At 40.6% G+C, this 25092-nt stretch overlaps 1 protein-coding gene across 12 annotated transcripts in view; it reads left to right on the plus strand.

Moving 5' to 3' along the window:
* The window catches only part of Kif1b (kinesin family member 1B), a 153607-nt gene that overhangs the window by 71510 nt on the left and 57005 nt on the right, over positions 1-25092 (plus strand). For all 12 annotated transcript variants that reach the window (XM_070037319.1, XM_070037329.1, XM_070037324.1 and 9 more), the window contains 6 exons: positions 519-594; positions 3431-3510; positions 4004-4110; positions 4897-4980; positions 7541-7721; positions 7856-7928. In XM_070037319.1, the coding sequence (XP_069893420.1) occupies positions 519-594; positions 3431-3510; positions 4004-4110; positions 4897-4980; positions 7541-7721; positions 7856-7928 (601 nt within the window). The remainder of the gene's footprint in view (positions 1-518; positions 595-3430; positions 3511-4003; positions 4111-4896; positions 4981-7540; positions 7722-7855; positions 7929-25092) is intronic.

Consider the following 25092-nt stretch of genomic DNA (forward strand, 5'->3'; position numbering starts at 1 on the left):
GATTGATTCCATGGCTTCACCAATGCTGAATGAGTTTGTTTGTTTTGCCAGGCCTGGTGCTTGAACTCAGGGCCTAGGTGCTGTCCCTGAGCTTCTTTTGCTCAAAGCTAGCACTCTACCACTTGAGCCATAGTGTCACTTCTGGCTTTTTCTGCTTATGTGGTGCTGAGGAATCGAACCCAGGGCCTCATACATGCCAGGCCAGCAAGCACTGTACCACTGAGCCACCTTCCCAGCCCCTGAACTACTGCTGAACTACACCCATAGCTTGAGAGAAATTTCTTATCAGAGTGATTATACAGGAACATACTCTGTTTTGAATATGCTGTTTCTGTTAATAAAATAATGATTTCTCATTAATTGTAAGCACCCATTGCACATTTGCATTACCAACTCTATCCATGGCCAATTGTTTTGTTTTGCCTGCTTTATTTTAAAGTTCACACTAGATAGAACTATTTGACACGTAGGTGTTGGTACTCTATATACTTGTTTTATTTTATGTCAATTTCCTTCAGGGAAGCTTTGTTGGCTGAGATGGGAGTTGCCATTCGGGAAGATGGAGGAACACTGGGAGTTTTCTCACCTAAAAAGGTAAGAAACCATGTTGTGAAACTCAGTCAGAAACCTTGTGTGTAAGCTCGAGTGCACACGCGCACACACACGGATGATGGATCATTTTCACAGTTTAGTAGTTTTTCCTTGGAGGAAGGAAGATCGAGCGAGAATGACAGGATTTGTCTGATGAGGACATGACAATAAAACCCTCTTGTACAACTAATAGATGCTAATATGAAACTTGCATTTATTCAGATATATTGCTTAATGACCATAGAGACCTTACAGGGCTCGTGTGTGTGTGTGTGTGTGTGTGTGTGTGTGTGTGTGTGCGCGCGCCAGTCCTGAGTGCTGTCCCTGTGCTTTCTTTGTTCAAGGCTAATACTCTGTCACTAGAGCCATATCTCTACTTCCAGCTTTTTTAGTGCTTAATTGGAGTTAAGAGTCTTAAGAACTTTTTTTTTCCTGGGCTGGCTTCAAACTTTGATCCTCAACTAACACTCAGTTGTAGTTACAGTTTTGATAAAATTATATTATGTCATTGTGTGCTTCTTTCTGAAGGTGTTTTATAATAACTTTGTGTGTTAAAACCTGGGAAAGGGGCTGGGAAGGTGGCTCAGTGGTAGAGTGCTTACCTCGCACGCATGAGGCCCTGGGTTCAATTCCTCCATACCACATAAGCAGAAAAAGCCAGAAGTGGCACTGTGGTTCAAGTGGTAGAGTGCTAGCCTTGAGCTGAAGAGCTGAGGGACAGTGCCCAGGCCCAAAGTTCAGACCCCACGACTGACAAAACACAAAACACAAAACAAAAACTGGGAAAGCCAAGTGCTGGTTGCTTACCCCTGTAATCCTAGCTACTCAGAAGGCTGAGATCTGAGGATTGTGGTTGGAAGCCAGCCTGGGCAGAAAAGTCCATGAGACTCATCACACTAACCAAACACCAGAAAACTGGAAGATGTGCTGTGGCTCAAAGAAGTAGGATACTAGCCTTGAGCAAGGAGCTAAGAGCTCAGGGATAGTGCCCAGGCCCTGAGTTCAAGCCCCACAACTGACAGAAGGAAAAAACAAAATTGGGAGTAGGGATGGGGATATAAATCAGTGGTAGAGTATTTATGTGCAAGGTCCTGGGTTCAATCCCCAGTGCAACCAAAAAATAAAATTAAATAAAGTTAAATATAAAATGAGGAAAGTTTGGGCTGGGAAGGTGGCTCAGTGGTAGAGCACTTGCCTTGCATGCATGAGGCCCTGGGTTTGATTCCCCAGCACCACATAAGCAAAAAAAAAAAAAAAAAAAAAAAAAAAAAAAAAAAAAGCCAGAAGTGGCGCTGTGGCTCAAGTGGTAGAGCAATAGCCTTGAGCTGAAGAACTGAGGGACAGTGCCCAGGCCCAGAGTTCAGGCCCCACGACCGGACCCAAAAAAAAAAAAAGAGGAAAGTTTTTGTAATCATTTGTAAAAATACTACGGTATTTATTATGACTGACAACAAAAATTAACTTGAACAACTACTATATGAAAAGCAGAAGACCTGTTATAGTGGCTCATATCTGTAATCCCAGCTACTTGGGAGGCAGAGATCCAGAGGATCAAAATTCAAAGGCCAGCCAAAGGAAAAAGTTAAGTTAGATCCTGCCAACAAGCCAGATGTGGTGGTATGTACCTGTAATCCCAGCTGTGAGGAAGGGTATAGGTAGGAGGATAGCAATCTGAGGCCAGCCCAGGACAAAAAAACATTAGACCCTATGTGAGAATAACTTAAGCAAAAAAGGGCTGAAGGCAAGACTCAGGTAGAAAATTGCCCACCTAGTAAGCTCAGGGCCCTGAGTTCAAATTCCAGTGCCTTCAAAGAACAAGAAGGAGGAGAAGGAAAAAGGACAAAAAAGAAGGATGGAGAAGGGGAAAATAGGAAGAGGAGGAAGAAGAAGAAAGAGGAGAGGAAGAGGAGGAAGAGGAAAGAAGAAAACATTCTAAACTGGAGTCTTTGCTTTTATAGCTTTGTCTGCTTTTATTTGCACATTTTACTTTAAGGTCCTACTCAGGAAAGGGAGACACACTATTGACCACATCTAACTTCATTTTAAAACCTGCTTTCTTAGGCCCTTGAAGGGACTTGAAAGATTGATGAAAGGGCTTTGACTTACCAAACTAATGGAATTCTTTAACTACAAAGTTGAATGCCAGTGAAGATGTAGTGGTTTTACTAATTTCTGTTTCATCATCTCCTCTGATTCATCTTTCATTTTCTCACATTTACTAGTACTGTCTTGAATCGATTTTGGCCCCAAGATCATGTGATTTCTTTTTGCATTTCACTGGGGTCTTTTCCCCAAAGAAGGTTGTTTTTTAAAATATTTTTTAAAAAAACATTAGAGTTAGATAAAGAATATTTTCAACATATTTACGTCGTTGAATATCAATTTAATTTTTTTTAAGGGAGAGACTAATAAACTAAAAACAAAACTGTGGCTGTGAAAAAATTAATGCAAGTTTTGTAAGGAAATGGTGTAGGGGGTATATAATGAATCTAAATGATTTATAAACCTGAAAATTCAAGAATCTTTATGAATTTTTCATTTTTTCAGGCATCTACAAACCTATCAGAAAATCAGTCTGTTTTAGCTTTTCTTTGTGAATGCACAAAGACCTTATCTAGAACCAGCTCTTGTTCTTTATCCCAGAGTTCATGTTTTTAAACAGGATGGATTGGTACAGTTCAGGGAGGCCTAAAGAGAGTGTTTTCTCTTACAGAATTGCAAACAGTAATGAAAGTCCCTGTGGGGGTTCTGAGAAGCCTGGCTTCCTGAGAGCACCCCTTCTTACCACTCTTCCTGATACTTTGCTCCAAATTAATAGATAATCTGTAACCTTTTTCAGACCCCACATCTTGTGAACCTTAATGAAGACCCACTAATGTCCGAATGCCTGCTTTATTACATCAAAGATGGAATTACAAGGTATATTTTTGTTCTGGTGTGGTACAATGTTTTCTTTTCTCTTACCTAGTTAATAACTAAAGGGAAGTTTGTTGTTTTTTTAAAAACATGATTTACTGTTTCTCATGTCTGAAGTAGTTACAAATTATTATTTTACTCATTCTAAATTTTGTAAATTGAACCAGTTAACACTTAATTTTTCTCTAGAAGACCCTAAATAAGATTTTTTTCCTTTTGATAGCATATGTGAGGTCATTAGGGATTTAACTCATGCATGTCTTTTTGTTACGCTGTATGACTTACATCAGTGTACCATTCTCTTTGGTTCTTACTCTCATGCAGAGAGGTTGATCACATACAAGAATAGAATTTGTAGTCCAAAGCTTCTGATACAAAAAGCCGATACCTTTTTTTGCACATACCAAAGGGTATTCTTTGGGAGAAAGAGGCTCATTGTTTGTAAGTGCTTTTTGTGTCTGAATTTCCCTGGGAAACACTTTTATTTTGTGTTCAGGGTTGGCCAAGCAGATGCTGAGCGGCGCCAGGACATAGTGCTGAGTGGGGCCCACATTAAAGAAGAGCATTGTATCTTCCGGAGTGAGAGAAACAACACTGGTGAAGGTGAGAGTTCCTGCTTTGAGCTCCTCGGGCAACTTTTTCATTTTGTACTATGAGAAACTCTTAATACTTGGTATCCCTGTCTGTTAATGGTACTTTCTTTTACAACATAATACTGAAAAACCTGGGCTGCTTATAAATGCAGAGAGACCAACATCACCACTTTACATGAAAATAGCATGGACAAAGGGAGCCTTTTGTTACTGCCAGGAACTGAGCAGGACATACGCTCATTAGGATTGGTTTTGAATGCTAATTATTTAGTAGAAAAGTAAGAGAAGAATTTTCTGGATAATAGATTTTAAAGAACCTCAAGTCTTAACTCAAGAAAATGTAGTCATATTGTCATATAATTAACGAAAGAGCAACAATCTAATAGTATTTGGAGTTTAGTCACCAACTCCTTCTGTATATACTTTTTCCTTAGCCAAAATATTAACTTTTAATCTTGAGCTTTTGGGTATTATTTGTCTATCCCATACTTAAGATTTATGATGATTTTCAGTTCTGTTGACTGAACTATTAGGTGTTGTTGAAACTAATATTTTGTCTTCTTCTGAAGTTTGTCTGATTAATTCAATATTTCTATCTTAGCCATAGCCTCAAGTAGTCTCTTATACGGGTCCTAGTTCTGGTAAGATGAAAAGAACTGCCTTAGAGACATTCCAACCACTTGGTTGATTGGCTGGAGCAGTCTCTTCTATTTACCATGCACCCTGACAGTCAGCTGCTTTCAATTATGTGATTCCATTGGTTTGTGGAGATGACATTAGTTTGTGTTCCTCCTAGTTATCGTGACTCTAGAGCCCTGTGAGCGCTCAGAAACCTATGTGAATGGCAAGAGGGTGGCCCAGCCTGTCCAGCTGCGCTCAGGTGAGACTGGGAGAGAGCTGTAATTGTTAGCAGGGTGTATACATGAAAAACTCTAACTTTTAACTCTTTGTACAAAGGCCAATATGATAGCATTAGCATTATTCTTCTTGTACAACTTGAAACCTGTCTTTCTGTACTAGGAGAATGAAGTCATGTTTCTTTTTTTTTTTTTTGTCAGTCGTGGGGCTTGAACTCTGGGCCTGGGTGCTGTCCCTCAGCTCTTCAGCTCAAGGAGAGCGCTCTACCACTTGAGCTACAGCGCCACTTCTGGTTTTCTGGTGGTTTATTGGAGATAGGAGTCTCACGGTCTCTCCTGCCCGGGCTGGCTTTGAACCTCGATCCTCAGATCTCAGCCTCCTGAGTAGCTAGGATTACAGGCATGAGCCACTAGCGCCCGGCTCTTTATTGGAGGTGGCATCTTGCTCTGTAGCCATAGTTGTGGTAGGCTGGGCTTCAACTCGCTGTCTTCCTGCCTCAGCCGCCAAGTATTGGGATACCAGGCATGTGTCACCACACCTGGTGAGAGTGAGGTTACTGTATTAGACCCTATGAAGTTAAAATATGATTTCCTAGCCAAGTGCCAGTGGCCTGTAATCTAAGCTACTCAGGAGGCTGAGCCTTGGAAGATCTCAGATCAAAAGCAGCCTACACAGAAAGTTCGCTAGAGCTAGAGGAAGGAGAAGGATTGGGATTGGGGGGGAGGGGGGAGGTTGGGAAGGGATGTGAAGGGTAAACCAAAGGAGGAGGCTGCAATGCTTGGTAAGAAATGTACGCATTATCCTGCCCATGTAATTGTAACCCCTCTGTACAGTATGTTCACAAATAAAATTAAAAAAAAAAAAGAAAAAAAAAGAAAGTTCGCTAGACTTTATTACCCATTAGCCAGCAAAAGGCCAGCTGGAGACTTCAGTGGTATAGTACCTGTCTAATATATAAGATCCCCCAACTTCAAACACCCTCTTCCCGCTCCCCCTCCCACTCCTCCCCAATAAAAAGATTTTGAAGGCCAGGTGCTGGTGGCTCACGCCTGTAATCCTAGCTACTCAGGAAGCTGAGATCTGAGGATCATAGTTTGATACCAGCCTGGGCAGGAAAGTATGTCAGACTTTTTTTTTTTTGGTTGGTTGTGAGGAACTGAACTCTAGGCCTGAACTCTGTCCCTCAGCTCTTCAGCTCAAGGCTAGTGCTCTACCACTTGACCCACAGCTCACTTTCAGGTTTTTCTGCTTATGTAGTGCTGAGGAATCGAACCTAGGGCCTCGAGCATGCAAGGCTAGCACTCTACCACTGAGCCACCTTCCCAGCCCATCAGACTCTTATCTCCAATTAACCACCAGAAAACTGGAAGTGGCACTGTGGCTCAGAGTGATAGAGTGCTAGCCTAGAGTGCTAGCATTCAGGCCCTGAGCTCAAGCTCCTGCTGATGACCAAAAACAAAAACAAAAAAAAAAAGATTTTGAGGGAAAAATGGGGGGAGAGCAAGAGAAGGTATGACATTGTCTAAAAAGGAATGCACTCTTTATCTGACTTATGTACCTAACCCCTCTGCACATCACCTTTATAATAACAACAGAAAAAAAAAGATTTCTTAGAGCAAGTGTGGTAGCTCAGTGGTAAAACACTTGTTTGGTTTGTACAAGGCCTTATATTTGATCCCCCCCAAAAAAGATTGTGTGTGTGTGTGCATGCGTGTGTGTGTGGGGGGAGGGAACTGAAGCCATCCCTAGCCTTTTTTTTTTTTTTTCTTTTGCAGTACCAGAAATTGAACTCAGGGCCTTGTACTCATCAGGCAGGTGCTCAAGAGCTAAATCCCCAGCCCTTTTTCTGTTGGTTATTTTCACAGTAGGTTCTTGCTATATGCCCTGGCCCCCTACTGTGCTTTCCCCTGGCCTTGAGGATGCTCGGTTTTCACCCCTGTGCCACTGTGCTTCCCTGCTAGTTGGGATAACAGGAGTGTGCCATTGTGCCCAGCTTTTTATTATTGGTAAGATGGTGTCTTGAAGCTTTTTGCCCAGGCGGGCGTTGAATTGCTAGTCTATTGATCTGAGTCTTCTGAGTCCCTAGGTTTACCACCATAAACCACTGTAATAGCTTATATATTTGTTTTTGAGAGAGGGTCTCACTAGCATTGTTTAGTTGGCTTTGAACTCGCCATTCTCCTGCCTCTATCTCCTGAGTAGCTGGAGTCACAAGTGTGCACTTACAAAGGCAAAGAGAAGAAAAAAGTTTCTTTAAAAAACAAAAATAAGCCGGGCACCCGTGGTTCACGCCTGTAATCCTAGCTACTCTGGAGGCTGAGATCTGAGGATCACGGTTCAAAGCCAGCCTGGACAGGAAAGTCTGTGAGACTCCTATCTCCAATAAAGTACTAGAAAACCAGAAGTGGCCCTGTGGCTCAAGTGGTAGAGTGGCCCTGTGGCTCAAGTGGTAGAGCACTCGCCTTGAGCTGAAGAGCTGAAGAGCTGAGGGCACCCAAGCTCTGAGTTCAAGCCCCACGGCCAACCAAAAAAAAAAAAAACCATAAAAATAATCAATAAATCCTGCTTATGTTTCTTTCTAGGAAACCGGATTATCATGGGTAAAAACCATGTTTTTCGTTTTAACCACCCGGAGCAAGCACGGGCTGAGCGGGAGAAGACTCCCTCTGCTGAGACCCCCTCAGAACCTGTGGACTGGACGTTCGCTCAGAGAGAGCTTCTAGAAAAGCAAGGAATTGATATGAAACAGGAGATGGAAAAAAGGTAATGCACAGTAATTAGGCTGAAAACATGACTTAACAACAACAGCATTAGCAGCATTCATGAGATGGCTCACTGTTGCACAATTTACAGCTTCTTCTTTCTTATGTGTTGTTTTGGTTCGTTTTCACGTGTAGGCTACAGGAAATGGAGATCCTGTACAAAAAGGAGAAGGAAGAAGCGGATCTTCTTTTGGAGCAGCAGAGGCTGGTAGGATTCTGTCCTGAACCTGCTCCCTATTAGGAAAGGGCAGTTGCTCCCACACCTTCCCTCCCTGTTCCACGGATGAGCTCTTCAGGCTCTCATTTGTATCTTGCACTGTTCTTTCATTTCCTCAAAGGAGGGAGGACTAACTTCTGTCTCCTAGCAGCCTTGGTTTGAAAAACTGTCCATAGAGGTACTATTTTGTGCCTTTTATTTCTTAGTCAGTTTTTTACTTCTATCACAACCAAGTGCTTTTTGAGGAAATAGGGCTATAGGGCTTTTATATACCTTTGCCTCTTCATAGTGATTTTTGAATTCACCTCAGTAGTGGTCCTTCTAATGGTAGTGAAGATTTGAATGGAATTTGGTGGGTGTTTGCCTTGGTTTTGTTTCTGATCACCTGATAGTACTAATTCTCTGCTCTTGGGCTGACTTGGGGATTGTTCTTGTGCTGGCAGATTTGGTGGGGTTTTTGTAAGATAAACTGTTTCTAAAAGTGTTGCTGCACAGTTGCATGTGTTAATCCTTTCTGTTCCCCTGCATGGAGTCTGAATTCTCAATGAGCCTCTCAGTGGCATGTGTGGTAACAGTGGAAACAGGGACTGCGTTCCCACCTCATACAGGAGACCAGAACTGGGAAACTCCCCTCTCTGAGAAAGGATTTAGTGAGCAGCTGGAAAGTCAGTTGAGGGTCCAAGCAAATACTAATGTGTAGTAGCATTTTATAATGCTGCTTAATAAAAATGTGAGTTGCATAAATAAATAAATTGCTTTGTTAGTAGATTTTCCCTTTAAAACCAATCACTTTTGGGTAACAAAGCCCTGATTATAAAAAGTTCCTCAGAATTCATTTGGTATTTAAGGAAGAAGTATAACTTTGGTCACTGTGGATGCAGTATAGAAAGGAAGTTCTCATTTTTTAAGATTCATGGCTATCTTTTAAGATAAAGGGATGTTAGGGAGAAAGCTTGGATTCTGGCTTCTTTTGGGATAAAATATAGAGTGTAAACTTGCACAGCCATGCACTGGAGAAGAAAGGGACAGTTGCACAATGGACCATAAAAGCCAAGAACTGAAAGAGCAGAAGCAGCCTTTCCCAGGCAACTCAGGGCTCAGGCTTGGCAGTGGGTTAAGGCAGTTCACTTGTTCTCTTGGACGTTATATTAAAGCCCCCCCCCCCAAACTATGGATTATTAGGCTAAATCAAGTGTTTGAGTCAAGATAATGTCAGCGTTACAGATAGAATCATCCTACAGGCTCACTTGGCATTACTTTCAATGAAAACGAAGATTTAGCTACCATGTTATTAGGGCTTGACAGATTTGTTACACATGAAGGACCTTTTATCTTAATGATGTGGTATGATCTAATAACATGCCTCTGACGATCATGAAAGATCAAAGAGGACAGGTATAATTAGGCTGTGTTTATTATTAAGAGTAATGCCTTGTATTTATATGGCACTTTATAATTTACAAAGAGCCTAACATCCCTTTTATTTGTTCCTCAAGACAACTCACTTCGGTAGGTGTGTTATGTAAGCAAATGTGTAATATTATCTGTAGTTTACAGCTGAGTAAACTAAGGCTAAAAAATGTCCCCTTGACTTTCTTAAACCACCTGCCAGATCATGTACATGAGGCTTAAACTTGAGTCTTCGGACTTGTTTCAACATTGTGTCCCTTGGAGCAGTGCTTTTCAACCACCTGGTAGTCTTCTTAACATGTAGCTGCTGACTAAGGAGGCCTTGGGTGGGAGCTGTGGTTTTGCATTGTTGGCAAATTCCTAGGTGATGCCAATGCCACCAGTCTTGGGACCACGCTGGAGTAGACATGCAAGAATGATGTTGCCTGGTGCAACATTGATGATCACTCTATGCCCCCTAATAAAACATTGACAGCCAGGTGGGCTGCCTGCATACCTCTAATCTCATTTACTTAGAAGGCAGAAGATTGAAAGTTCAAGGCCATCCTGGGCAATTTAGAAAGACCTGTCTCAAAAAGAAATTTGTTTTTGAAGAGGGGCAAAAAATTTTTGTTTCAATAAAAATAAAAGGGTGGGGGGTGGGTAGGTGGAAATGAAGATGTAGTTTAGTAGCTAAGTACTTGCCTAGCTACCTGAAGCCCTGAGTTTGATCTTTAGTACTGTCAAAAACAAAACAAACTAAAATAAAGTATATTTTTAAGAGAATGCCATGTCTTTGAGACATACTTAATTTCAGGGAACATACATTATGTGCACACAATCAGGTTCTGGTTATTTGTTCTCTATACCTGAAAGCAAACTAGGATTTCAGAAGTAGCTCCTTGCTTTCCTCCCAAAAGTTTAGCATCAGCTGGGCATTGGTGGCTTATGCCTGTAATCCTAAATACTTATGAGTCTGAGATCTGAGGATGTTGGTTCGAAGTCAGCCCAGGCAGGAAAGTCTGTGAGACTCTCTATCTCTAGTGAACTACTCAGAAAAAGCCAGAAGTGCCAGGCACCAGTGGCTCACGCCTGTAATCCTAGCTATTCAGGAGGCTGAGATCTGAGGATCACAGTTCATAGCCAGCTGGGGCAGGAAAGTCTGTGAGATTCCTATCCCCAATTAACCACTAGCAAACTGGAAGGGGCACTGTGGCTCAAGTGGTAGAATGCTCGCCTTGAGCTGAAGGGCTCAGGGACAGTGTCCCAGCCCAGAGTTCAAGCCCCATAACCAACAAAAGAAAAAGGCAGAAGTGGCACTGTGGCCCAAGTGGTAGAACGCTAGCCTTGATTACAAAGAGGCTGAGAAACAGCGCCCAGGCCTGGCCAAAAACAAACAAAACCTTTACCATCTGTTCTACTTAGATTTTTTTTTTTTTTAACTTAAGAGGAACTGATTTCTTCTTTAGAAAGAATTTTGTGAGTAACAGTACTAAATGATAAATGTCTTATGACCCTGTTGCTGTGACTCAAAGTGTTAGAGCCTTGAGCTGAAGAGCTCAGGGGACAGCACCCAAGCCCAGAGTTCAAGCCTACAACCGACCAAAAAAAAAAAAAGTTGAATTCAGGCTCCTGAGTTTTCTGTGGTGATATTCTCCAAATATGTCTCATTTCCTGTTGTTTAGTGCTTCCATACAATCAGTGCAGTCTTATATACCATCGTATTGGGCTTGACTTTTCACTGGGGTTCCTTCTCCTGTCATGTGTACAAACTCCTTACAGAGTTTTTTCAGGAGGGCCATTTTGCATTGGTATTGAATGAAAACAAGTCAGTTAATGACATGTAAAGTGACCAAACCTGAGTAGGTTTTTCCCTTATAATCAATAACTTTACATCTTTTTTCCCCTTAATTTTGTTTTGGTTGTGGGGCTTGAACTCAGGGCTTGGGCACTGTCCTTGGGACTCTTTGTGCTCAAGGCTAAGCTCTCTATCACTTGAGCTACAGTGCCACTTCCAATTTTTGAATGGTTAATTAGAGGTAAGAGTTTCATGGGGACTTTTCTGTGTTGGCTGAATCAAGATCCTTAGTTCTCAGCCTCTTGAGTAGTTAGGATTACAGGAGTGAGCCATCTCCTGGCTCAAATCTTTTTTTCTTTTTCGTTTTTTTTTTTTTTTTTTTTTCTTGTGAGATAGAACTGATACCTTACATGTGGGCATATAAATTTTGCATACAGCATTTTACTTTTAAAACCAATCAGTTTTGGTTAACATAGCCTTGGTTATAAGAAGTCCCTCCAGGGGCTGGGAAGGTGGCTCAGTGGTAGAGCACTTGCCTTGCATGCCTGAGGCCCTGGGTTCAATTCCTCAGCACCACATAAGCAAAAAGAAAAAAGCCGGAAGTGGCGCTGTGGCTCAAGTGGTAGAGTGCTAGCCTTGAGCTGAAGAGCTTAGGCACAGTGCTCAGGCCCAGAGTTCAGGCCCCACGACCGGACCCCCCCCCAAAAAAAAAGAAGACCCTCCAAATTCATTTGAGATTTAAGAAAGAAGTATAACTTCGCTCCCAAGTTAGGACACTGTGAATGTAATATAGGAAGTTCCCATTTGTTAAGATTCATCACTGTCTTTTAAGAGAAAGGGACATTAGAGAGAAAGCTGAGATTCTGGCTTCCTCTTTTGGCATAAAATGTAGCATGTAAACAGCCATGCTCTGTGCTTTGCAGAAGAAAGGGGCAATTGCACAATAGACCATAAAAGCCAAAGACTGAAAGAGCAGAAGTAGCCTTTCCCAGGGCAACTCAGTTCTCAGCTTGGCAGTGGGTTAAACCAGTTCATTTTTTTATCTTAGAAATTATAGCAAAAGGAAGTGGCACTGTGGCTCAAATGGTTGAGTGCTCTCTTTGAGCTGAAGAGATGAGGGAGAGTGCCCAGGCCAAGAGTTCAAGCCCCACGACCAACAAAAAAAAGAAATTATAGCAAAGTATCATGGTCAGTTGGTGGTAGGATAGTTAATGCATTTGAACTGTAAAGAGGATATTTTACAAGGTTAACTTGCAGTATTATAAAAAGAAAGGAAATTATAGCCACTTTATTTAGTTTGCATTCTTTTAGACTTAAGTACACTCCTATTTATATTTTACTCTAGAATTTTTTTTTTTGGGGGGGTCCAGTCGTGGGGCCTATCCCTCAGCTCTTCAGCTCATTACTCTAGAATTTAAAAGTATAACTTTTTATTTTTCAAAAGCCTGATATTAGGGCTGGGAAGTTGGCTCAGTGGTAGAGCGCTTGCCTTGCATGCCTGAGGCCCTGGGTTCGATTCCTCAGCACCACATAAGCAAAAAGAAAAAAGCCGGAAGTGGCGCTGTGGCTCAAGTGGTAGAGCAGTAGCCTTGAGCTGAAGAGCTGAGGGACAGTGCTCAGGCCCAGAGTTCAGGCCCCACAACCGGAAAAAAAAAAAAAAGCCTGATATTAAAGGAATGATTAATAATTTTAATATCCTGAATTTTTATCTTATTTTATCCCTTAGCAATTATAAGAAAGAAAAGAAACCAGCTAAGAAAAAAGTGATAGTTGTTTGGTGGGAAGCATCAGAGTTTGAATTCTGCAAACTCAAGTTTTGGTACACTTGTTTAAAAAGAAAGAAAGAAAACTATCAAGTCAAACAATCCTTTTTCTCATGTTATTAATGTCACCTTTTGTCGCTTAAGGTTAGACTAATTCTAACTTTTTTCTTTTGTGCCTCTGAGAATTGAGCCAAAGTCCTATCCTATGTCAGGAAAACACTCAGTGGAGCTACACCTCTAGTAGTCCCCATTTTGGCTCCTTCCTTCCCTCCATCCATCCCTTCTTTCTTCCTTTCCCTTTCTTTCCCTCCCTCCTTCTTTTTCTTATATTAGTTATAAGAAGTAAGGCTGTGGTGGGGTTGGAGCAGGTGTTAGAGTGGCAAGGATTTTGTTGTGACATTTCCACATGTGTATACAGTGTATCCTAATCAACTTTGTCCCCTTTATCACGCTCCTTTATGCTTTTCCCCCTTTAAAACTATCCAATAGAGTTCACTGTTCTATTTTTACACATGCAGACTATATCAACCATTTCATTCTCATTTACACGCTTTGTTATACTTCTCCTTCCTCCTAGTACCTGTCTCCTAATAGAGGCTATTTTACCTTCCAAGTGTGTGTGTGGGAGGGGGGGTAGGTGTATGTACACGCGTGTGTGCGTGCACGAGTACGTGTACATGCATGTGCCAATCTTTGGGCTTGAACTCAGGGCCTGGACACTGTTCCTGAGATTTTTTTGCTGAAGGCAGTGCTCTACCACTTGGGCGACTGCTCTGCTTCCTGCTTTTTTGGTGCTTAAATGGAGATGAAAGTCTCAGGGACTTTGCTGCCCCTGGCTGACTTTTTAAACTGCAAAGTGGCTAGGATTACAGGCATGAGCCACCAGCACCTGACTCATTCATTTTCTTTTTTAGTATTAATTGCATCCACTGGTTTCACTATGGTATTTCATATATACACATATTTTATTCAGAATAATTACATGATTGTTGCTCTATTGCTTTCTCTTCCCTCTCCTCCCAGACTGTGTCATGGATCTGCAGCTTTCACTGAGACTCCTTATACTGTCTTTATATTCAGTTGCAATGTATTTTGAAATTATTTACTCTTTTTTCATTTCTCCCCCTCATCCTCCTAAATAGTCCCATATTTAGAATCATGTTCTATGTATGTGTATATACAGGTATGTGCACACGTGTATGTGCATGTATAGATAGATATACATACCCATTTGGCTTTTTGAATCTAAAAAGAAAAAAAAGTATAGAACCATAAAGTTAGCTTTATCTGCTTTTTGTTGCTAAGTTTTTGGACAGAATTTATAAATGGGTTTCCTATTTACAGGCTAGTAGAAATAATAGAAATTAAGAGCAACATCTTTAAATTCAGAAGCCAAATTGTTGTTAAAGATTTTTCATTTCCTAGAAAGTGACTATATGGACAGATCTTTGGTTTAGAAAGCAAAATACCATTATCAGTTTCAGTTCCTTTTCATGAACTACAAAAAACAACAACAACAGAAAAAACCCAAACCCTTCACTAGAGAGAATTTTGGTGATTGCAGCCACAAAAAGAGTCTGAACAATATTTCTTTTTACTAGACTAACTTAAACTCCTCATCTAGTGAGTATTTTCTCCCTCCACCTCGGTAACTTCTGTTTCCTGCATAGATATTCCTCCTAATGCACTTTGGAGTGTAGTAAAGTGACAAGAGCACTTGCGTAGCAAGCTAGCAAGCTTGAGGCCCTGAATTCAAACCCCAGAGGGGGAAGGGATTCTTCCTAATCCTCTCACATGGAATTCTAAAGCCTGTACTGCCTTCTTGTGTTCCATGTTATCAAGATTTGCTTGTGAGCCACCAGCTGGACTACACAGGGAGTTTCTGGGTCCCATGGGTTACTTAGCAAGACCCTGTCTCAGATAAAGTAACAAAAAGATTTGTTTTTGTTACTTAAAAATTACTGGTTATGGGCTGGGAAGGTGGCTCAGTGGTAGATTGCTTGCCTAGCATTCTTGATGCCCTGAGTTTGATTCCTCAGCACCACATAAACAGAAAAAGGCAGAAGTGGTGCTGTGGCTCAAGTGGTAGAGTGCTAGCCTTGAGCTGAAGCTCAGAGACAGCGCCCAAGCCCAGAGTTCAAGCCCCATGACTGACAAAAAAAAAAAAAAAAGACTGATTATTATCTGTCTAGCCCTTGAAATTATTGCTAAGCCAGGCTGCTCATTCATTCATTCATTCATTCATTCATTCATTTTTGTGTGTCAGTCCTGAGGCTTTGCTCAGGCTCCTTTGCTCAGGCTAGTGCTCTGCCACATGAGCCATAGCTTTACTTCTGGCTTTTTGGTGATTGATTGGAGATAAGAATCTTATGGACTTTCCTGCCCAGGCTAGCTTCGAACCACCCTCCTTAGCTCTCAGCCTCCTCAGTTACCTAGGTTTTAAGCATTCTTCTTTTTTTTTTTTTTTTAATACAAGGGAGGTTTCATTGTAGCATTTCCACACTTGTAAACAATATATCTTGATCAATCTTACTTGCTGTATCACTTACGCTCCTCCTCCTCCTCTACCCTCTTAATACAATTTCAGTAGATTTCATTGTTCTACAATATACATTCAAATAACTGCATCAACTATATTTATCCTTATCCATCCCCTTTCACAGATCTTCCTCCTCCTACTGTTCCCTTCACCCTTTTAAAAAAAGATGCAGTGGTGCAAAAGCAAACATCTGGAAAGACAGAGTGAACTAATTTTACATAGCACAATATAATCTTGGCATTTCATGTGTTTATTGAAAGAGTTGTCAGTATAAGTGATATTCCTCAAATAGTTAGAATTTCCATGGGTTTTCTAGAGAGAAAAATGTAAGTTGTATTTATTAAAATATGCTGGTACTTAGGAAATTTTAAATTATATTTAATAGATATTTGCCTAGGCTTAATTTTTGTTCTGGTAATTGCTCAAATTTTTGGAGGTAAGATATTATTGGCAACAACAACAAAAATCCTCTATAAGGATGTTCTTAATGCTTCTTTGATCTCTGGGTTAAAAAAAGATTTAATGTAAAAATGAAGTATATTAATTTTACATGACTAAAGAAAACAGCAAATCTGATATCTACTTCCTAGGAAGGCTAGTTTCAGAACCCTCTGAACCTGACAGTAAAAGAATTTGGTTGATAAGAACCTCACATGTTCTGCTAATAGGGATTCTTGGCACTTTTAACATCATCCCTGTTGCTTCCTTTTCTATTTCTCTTCTAACTCTTTTTTTCTAGGGCTGCTCTTTTAGTAAAGCTAAACAAACTTGGCATCCTGCAGCCTTACTAACCTTTGTTAATCCGCCTGCCTGTCACATCTTTGTATGGCATCCGTGTTCACTCATGGGAACAGAGATTCTGGAAGGAGCAACAGCAATAACCAAGGCAAATGAGGGAAATGGCTGCATGGATTGTCTGCACGCGTGGGGCATAGGTTGTACTCCATTTTCTTGACATAGTGGAGGTTTTCTCTTACACTAACTTGTTAATTTCATATGAGGGAGAGTGAGAAACACTCTTTGTCAGCCCTTTTGAGAAATTTGGTTGTGTATTTCATCACATAAGATAGAGAGCTGAAATCGGATTGGGCATACCCAATGCACAAAGCTTTATATTACTTGTACCCTACATATGCATATGTCTTAATAGACTTGCGTATCATTTAGTTTTTTTAATTTCAATTTTTTAGTTTAGGGCTTTAGTTTGTTTTGCTTTTAAACTTGGTTAAGGCTTTTTTTTTTCTTTTTTTTTTTCTTCGATTTGATTTTCCTTTTTTGCATTTTAATTTTGGTTATTTTGGGGCCATTTTTTTTTTATTTTGTTTTCCCAAAGGACGCGGATTCTGATAGCGGGGACGATTCTGACAAGAGGTCATGTGAAGAGAGCTGGAAACTGATTACTTCTCTGAGAGAAAAACTACCTCCCAGCAAGTTACAAACCATTGTTAAAAAATGTGGCCTCCCCAGCAGTGGGAAGAAAAGAGAACCAATTAAAATGTATCAGATTCCTCAAAGAAGGCGCCTGAGTAAAGATTCCAAGTGGGTGACAATCTCAGATCTTAAAATTCAGGCTGTTAAAGAGATTTGCTATGAGGTGGCTCTCAATGATTTTAGGCACAGTCGGCAGGAGATTGAAGCCTTGGCAATTGTTAAGATGAAAGAGCTTTGTGCCATGTATGGGAAAAAAGATCCCAATGAGAGGGACTCTTGGAGGGCAGTGGCCAGAGATGTCTGGGATACTGTTGGTGTCGGAGATGAGAGGATTGAAGATGTGATGGCCAGTGGTAAAGGTGGGACAGACGTAGATGACCTCAAGGTTCACATAGACAAGTTGGAAGATATTTTGCAAGAAGTCAAAAAGCAAAACAACATGAAAGATGAGGAGATCAAAGTCTTAAGAAGTAAAATGGTCAAAATGGAGAAAATCTTACCACTGATTGGGTCTCAGGAACAGAAGAGCCAAGGAAATCACAAACCCAAGGAGTCTGTGGGTGCTGGTGTTAATTGCACCCCTGAGAATGATGGAATTAAAGGAGAAAGCGGAGAACTTGGCAAAGAAGAACGGGTGTCCCAGCTGATGAATGGGGACCCAGCGTTCAGACGCGGGCGTCTGCGATGGATGAGGCAAGAGCAAATTCGATTTAAGAACCTGCAACAGCAGGAAATAACGAAACAGCTCCGGCGACAGAACGCACCTCACAGGTTCATCCCTCCTGAGAACCGGAAACCCCGTTTCCCCTTCAAGAGCAACCCTAAGCACAGAAACTCTTGGAGTCCTGGGACTCATATCATCATAACAGAAGATGAAGTTATCGAGCTTAGAATTCCAAAAGATGAAGAGGGAAGAAAAGCAAGTAAAGATGAGAGCCAAGAGAAAGGGAGTAGAGCGGCTTCTAAGGATCCCCTGTTAGCACGGGGCTCTCCGGGAACAAGAAGTCTAGAGCACATCCAAGTTAGCAAGCAGCCTATTAACAATCCACAACAGCCACCTCAGCTACGTTGGAGAAGCAATTCTCTCAACAGTGGCCAACCGAAAAGTGGGCGCTGCCAGACCTCTGCCTCCTCGGAATCATTAAACTCCCACAGTGGTCACTCCACTGCTGACCTGCAGACTTTCCAGGCAAAGCGCCACATTCACCAGCACCGGCAGTCTTACTGTAATTATAACACTGGAGGGCAGTTGGAGGGCGATGCAGCTAATTCCTGTCACAAACAGACTGACAAGCCTAACCCCGGGAGCCAGTTTGTGACACCTCCGAGGATGAGGCGGCAGTTCTCGGCACCCAACCTCAAAGCTGGGCGCGAAACCACAGTATAAATAAATTACTGGGCAAACTTGAAATCGCAGAGGAGAGACTAGGCAATGTTAATGCTAGCTCACAGTTTAGGTTGGTTTTACCCCTTTTGCCTTAGAACTTCTGGTATTTGCATTATGATTTTAGTGCTGTGTTCCTACAAACATGAACTGGTTTTATATGGTTAACAAAACGTAAAACACTGGTAAACATTTTACTTTATATACCGTCAATGGATAGTTTCTGGAATTTTGGATAAAGCATTGAGACCTCCTTTATTTTTCTGAGACTTTCCCCCTTCCGTGGTGCCTAGATAATTAATACACTTACACCAACTTGTTTTGGTGTAAGTTTATATTTTTAACAGTGCCTGTAAATTGATCTGATATCCAGAAAGACCTCCCTCTTAGTTCATGCTGACTTCTGAAAAGGGGAATTTGATATGTAAAAGTCAATGTCTGTTCTCCATAAATGGTGGGGAATAAAACTAAATGGAACTTGGTTTAAAAGTGTTAACATGCACTGGAGGCATAGCTCAGTGTGGAACACCTGCCTAGCAAGGGGGAGGCCCTGAGTTCAAACCCTAGTACTGCCAAAAAAAACCCCGAAAAACAAAACAAAAATCATGCAACCATGTAGACACAGCTTTGGACATCATATCCATATCCAGGTCTGGTCTTTTAAGTATATTGAAATTTTCATAATCACAAACTAAATTTCTTCAGACAGCTTTTGTAATACACAGCTTTGCGTCTTCAATAGAACATCATCTTTTCCCATTTTTATAGAGAATTGATTCAGTAAAGTTTTTTTTGATGTGTTAAATGATGTATAAAATTTGCCATAATTCTACAGTCTTCAAATTGGCACTGTGTCTTTCTGTTTGTAATTTGTATTTTGAAGTTTAATGTATTATTTTACAGACAACACACAGCCCCCCCCAAAAAAAATGAACTATTCATTAAATTGTGCCAAATACAAATAGCCACAAGAAATATGAGTTCTTTGAACAGTACAAATGAGTTTGTAAGATCATTGGGTGGAAGAAGGAAAGATATGGGAGAAAGACTACAGCATATGTCTCTTATCTGCTTTTTTTCTGCAATAGTTGATGAGATAATGAAAGTTAATTTTTGCTTGGTTCTGAAATAAAAGAGATGATATATAGTAAACTATTCTGTGGGCAGCTGTAGTAATGCTCATAGATAAGCAAGAAAAAAGAAGTCCTGATGAACATTTATTGTATCTATACCTCATTTTACCATGCTGTGGTCTGTTTGCCTTCACTGGAGAATCTACAAAAACAGATGGATTTTAATGGAAAGAAAGTGTGATTTCCACATTCTTCTTCATCTCTTGCACTTGTCAGAAACTTTTCTACGAAGCAGTGTGAAGAGCCAGAAATTGCCTGACTTCATAGTGTCGAAGATTTCCTGAGTCGCATTAAGTCATCTTTCAAACACTTGTCTTCCAAATGGTGTGAAAAACTGCAGCCAAGATAGAAATTTAGCACTCAAGGAAGCCGTCTGGATTGTGCCTTTTTTTCTTCTTTTGTGTGTGGGCACTATGTTTTGTTAGAGCACATTATTTTAAATCATTTCTTTTCCTTCTAAGAAACTGCTTCCTTAATGCACCGAAAGTTGCTTTCAACTAACTTTTTTTTCCTCTTTAAAAAAAAAAAGTGAATAGTACTTTGGAGGGGATATTTTTGCTTTCAGAGCAAGAACAGTTCTAGTCTTCAACAGGGTTTTGATGGCATATTAGATGTGATTGATTGCTGCTGCAGTGTGTCGCCTTCATTGATACAACAGTCTCTTGTGCCATTTGTTTGCGTGTACTTGGTAGTCTATTCAGCTTAGTCACTTCAGTGCATCTATGTAAACCCACAGTTGGCCTTCTTTATTCTGCATTAGATATAATTATGCCGACTTTTCCTTTCTTGGCAAAAAAAAACATTTTCTAATATTATAAATAATAATTGCATAGCTTTCAACTCTGTAGTAAAAACATGAGTCCCTTTCCCTAACTTGAAATAACCTATATTTTCATATTGGGGTGACTTTTTAGTCTTAGTATGGACAGGTGCTTCCTTTTCCCACCAAATAGTGGGAGTAAGTTAGCCATCCACTGGTGATCCAAGTGACACTAGAATGAAGAAAAGAGAATATTCTGGAATATTTTCACATATGAATACACTGCAGTCAGAACAGTGCCTGTAGTGATATCTCAAAGAAGAGATTTGGGTGTGTGCCTCATCTGTTGATCTAGGTCTATGTATCCTTATAGTGCTGAAAAGTTTAGAAATCTGAAGGAGCCCTTAATTTCATAGATGGCCAGGAAAAAAAGAAAGGTTTGCTTGACTGCTATAGATGTCCCTTCATGTATTTCAGAACAAGTACTTATTTTAGGAAGTAACTTTGTATGAATGCAAAATTGCTTCATTGCATCCCTCACTGAACGAGTGCCATCTCTGTGAGCCCATTTGCTTTGATTTTTCAATCTTTGTTGAGATTCAGTCTCACTGTGTTGCCCAAACTGGTCTTTGCACTAGTATCCTTCTCCCCCAGCTTCCTGAATAACTGGGATTATAGGCATGCACCAATGTGTGGGCTTGTTTTTTTGATCTGATAGGATCTGTCCCTGAGCCTTAATTCTACAAGACCAAAGAGAAATGGTCATCATTAAGGCACTCTTCTATTATTGAAATATTTCAAGGTGTTACCATAGTGAGATGAAGTACTTATGCTAATGAGATTATATAGTGACTATTATACAGTGGTGGAACATAGAAGAGTCCTAGTTAATTTGTGTAGTTTTGTAATCCAAAATGATATTCCATGGAGAGTTAGTCATTATCTGGTAAGTCTAAAACCAAAGGGTGTTTCCTTTACGCTTGCTTCCAATTATTTCTAGTACTGTTTCTCCTTTCTCTAGTGATGTAATGAATGAGAATTGTTTATTACATTGAAGTGACTTTAGGTGACCTTTTGTGCTTTAGGTGTAGTCTGATATTAAAAAACAAAACACTGTGCATTTTTAAGTGCTATTACACCGTAGGAAGTTACATGGGCTTCCCACAGTCTGAACAGTCTGAACCCCAGTGCCTTACTCTGGTTGTTGATAGACTTGCCTTAATAATTTGAGCAAAAGACTGGGAGATGGGAAGCAGCCTGTGGTGTACTGGTGAAGAAAGCCTCCTTTGGCGGAATGCAAAGCAGGCCTGGGTTCTGTACGGTCAGAGCCAAATTGTTGTAAGCCGTTTTCGTAAATGTCCGGTTTATGTCATCTTTTCCAGATTTTAAGGCCTGTCGTAGATACACTTAGTTTGGACCACTTTAGGTTATGAATTGTATTGGTTTTCCTTCTATTATTACTGTAAAAAGAAGTTGTGAATCTTCTTGTTAACAAACTGTGGATTTTCCCTCAATTCCCTAAAACAATGCTTGAAGATTGTCCTGAGTGTCAGATCTGCCTTTTCAGGGAAGGGAAAGTTAGTTTGTACTGTGGAAAATAAAGTCCTCATTCAATAAAAGTCGAAATTGTCTTGTAAGAGTATGATTTCTGTTTGTGGAAGGAGGGAAAAGGGAAATGAGGTAATGCTAATTAAACTGGTCTTGACTTTATTGCATTTTTGTATGAAGATGGCTGTATACCATTTCTTAAAAAATACTTCTACGTGCTTTTTTTTTTTTATATAATTTTGAAGCATTTGCTGCCCTTTTCTATAACAAAATCCCAGTCTGGTTGTGTAGCTCAGTGGTTGAGCACTTGTCTAACATATGCAAGGCTTCGGAGCTTACCCACCACTCAACACCACTACCACCCCCACCCCCCCAAAAAAAGGATGTGTGAATGAATACATAGGACCGTTAGCTATAGTTATGCTATGTTTCTGCTTTATGCTATATTTTTCTTCAGTCTTTTCATATAACATGAATATTTCTTCCTGGTTTCTTTGAGTTTAAGCTGTTTTTTTTTTCATGACATAGTTATGATATGAAGCGCTTTTAAATGAAATGGCTAGACTTCCCTTCATACAGGTAGAAGTGAGAGGTTTTGAAAGCTTTAAGTAATGGTCTGTCTTTTCTACCCTTTAATCTCTGCTCTTTTTTCCAGCCAAATTATCAGTGGTGACTAGAGAGAAGACTGAACAAAGCAGAATATTTTTCTTAGAGTAAACAGTTAAGACTTTTTGAAAATTTGAAACTGCTATTTATTTGTTTTTAATTGAAATGCAGCACATTCACTGCAGAGTAGGGTATCTCATTAGGGCTTTGGTGTGCGTGCATGCGTGCTTGTGTGTGTGTGTGTGTGTGTGTGTGTGTGTGTGTGTGTGTGTGTGTGTGTGTGTGGTGTGTGTGTATGTATGCATTCCTGGAGCTTGAAATCGGAGCATGGGCACTGTGAGCTTTTTTTATTCAAGGCTAGTGCTCTACCACTTGGGCCATACTTTCCTACCTAGGCTGGTTTCAACCCTAGATCCTCAGATCACAGCTTCTCTCTCTTTTTTTTTTTTTTTTTTTTTTGGTTGTTGTTGTTGCTCGTGGGAGTTGAACTCTGGGCTTGGGCGCTGTCCCTCAGCTCTTCAGCTCAAAGCAAGTGCCCTACCATTTGAGCCACAGCACCACTTCTGGTTTTCTAGTGGTTAATTGGAGATAAGAGTCTCATGGTTTTTCCTGCGTGCTTTTTCCAGGCTGGTTGAACTGTGATCCTCAGATCTCAGCCTCCTGAGTAGCTAGGATTATAGGCGTGAGCCACCATTGTCCAAATGATTTTGAACTCTTTCATAGTGCAGATTCTCTGACCTTTTGTTCTTTGGGTATGCCAGGTTTGTTACAACCTCACAATTCTTGTACATACCCTTAATTGTAATCCTTTCCCATACTTCTCTTCCACATCTGAGCTCCTTTCTTCCAGCTCTAGCTCATCCTATGTTTTGGTAATGATAACTTACTGCAATTATCCTGTCTGTGTACTTGTCTGTTTCTCCTACTAGGATGTAAATGCACCTAGAATAAGCGTCTTACCTGTCTTGTTTACTGCACCAGCCATCTATATATGTAGAATGGGAGAATGGTTCTCACACTGTAATCAGAGTCCCCTGGGGGATTATGTGAGAACTCGGACTCTAGGCTGACCCTCACAATGGCTGAGTAGGTCTGGGATGAGACCTGGTACTTTGCATCTCTCAGAAGTTTCCAGGTAATATTCCAGGCACTCTTTAAGAACCCCTGATCTAAGCCAGGTACCAGTAGCTCATGCCTGTACTCCTAGCTACTCAAGAGGCTGAGATCTGAGGATGGTAGTTCAAAGGCAGCCCAGGCAAGAGAGTCTGTGAGTCTTACCTCTAGTTAACCACCAGAAAACTGGAAGTGGTGCTGTGGCTCAAAGTGGTAGAATGCTAGCCTTGAGCACAAAAGCGCATACCCAGGCCCTGAGTTCAAGCCTCATGACCACCAACAAAAAAATAAATGGGCATTGAACCCAGAGCCTTATGCATACTAAGTACTGTACCACTAACCTCCAACACCAACCCTCAGTGGTATTTTCATCTTTCCAGACATGTGTTATATCTTATAGTCACTCATCTCTGCTGTGGTAGCTGGCAAGTAGCCATAGGCAACCTGCAAATGAACAGAGGTGATTGTGTTCCATTAAAACTGTATTCACAAAACTATCAGTAGGCTGGGTCTAGCTTATAGGTACACACTGTTAACCCTTCGTCTAGCGGATAGTTAACTTTTGAGAATGATTAAAACCTCAATGCATGAGTGTGAGTTTGGTCTGGAAGAGTGTTATGGGACAGTTGCTTCAATAGTCAAGACTAATGGTCCTGGGCCTCATGAAGTTCATTTGTGCACATGTGTATAACACATACTATCATTCTCTTTTACTCCCTACCCCTTCTTAACAATTTCAACAGGTTCCATTGTTCTGTTTTCATACATGCAAACAGCTCATCATATTCACCCTCACTCACCCCTCTTGTTAACCAAACCGCCTCCAGCTAGTACCCACTACCCCATCCAACAGAGCTTGTTTTACTTTCTTGTCCTTTACTTAAACTGTTGCCCCAATAGGGTTTACCATGATATTTCATGAATGTTTTTGTTATATTTTGCTCAGAAAAACGATTGCTTTCTCTTTCTCAGCCCCTACTCAATCCCCTGTTGACCAAACAGCTTTCATTGTGATTTCCTATGAATTGCAATGTATTTCAAAGTTATTGGCCCTCTTTTTTTTCCTTTCCCCTTCTCATTATCCTCCTCAATAGTTCCAGTGTGCTCTGAGTGCATGTATGTATTTACATATGTAAATAAATATGTATGTACATGTCAATGTGTATGTCTTTTAAGCCTAGCTTCCACATATAAGAAAACACATTTGGCTTTTTGAGCTTGACATATTTCACTCAACTTGATGCTCCCCAATTCTTTCCATTTTCCTGCAGATGACATGATTTTATTTATAGCTGTGTAGTATACTATGATGTATATATGTACCTTACCTTCTTTTTCCATTCATCTGTTGTTGATCATCTTGGTTTGTTTCCACTATTTGGCTATTAGGAACAGTGCTTCCAAAACATGGGTTAGGCAGGTATCTTTCTTATATATTGATTTATACTCTTTCAAATAGATACCCAATAGTGTTATGGTGGAGTCATAAGGAAGGTATGTTGTTGGTTTTTGAGGTGCCTCTACTGATTTCCATAGTGACGCTAGTTTATATTCCCACCAAGAGTGTAAAAGGGGTTCTTTTTCCTCACATCTTCATCACCTTTCATTCTCACTGTGGACTCATAGATTAGTTCTGGACTCAATATTCCGAATTCTTTTTCTATTGTTTTCACTTTTAATGTCCAATGGGA

The sequence above is a fragment of the Dipodomys merriami genome, unplaced genomic scaffold (genome assembly GCF_024711535.1).
Source record: "Dipodomys merriami isolate MVZ:Mamm:240054 unplaced genomic scaffold, mDipMer1.0.p SCAF_28, whole genome shotgun sequence".
NCBI classification, from domain to species: Eukaryota; Metazoa; Chordata; class Mammalia; order Rodentia; family Heteromyidae; genus Dipodomys; species Dipodomys merriami.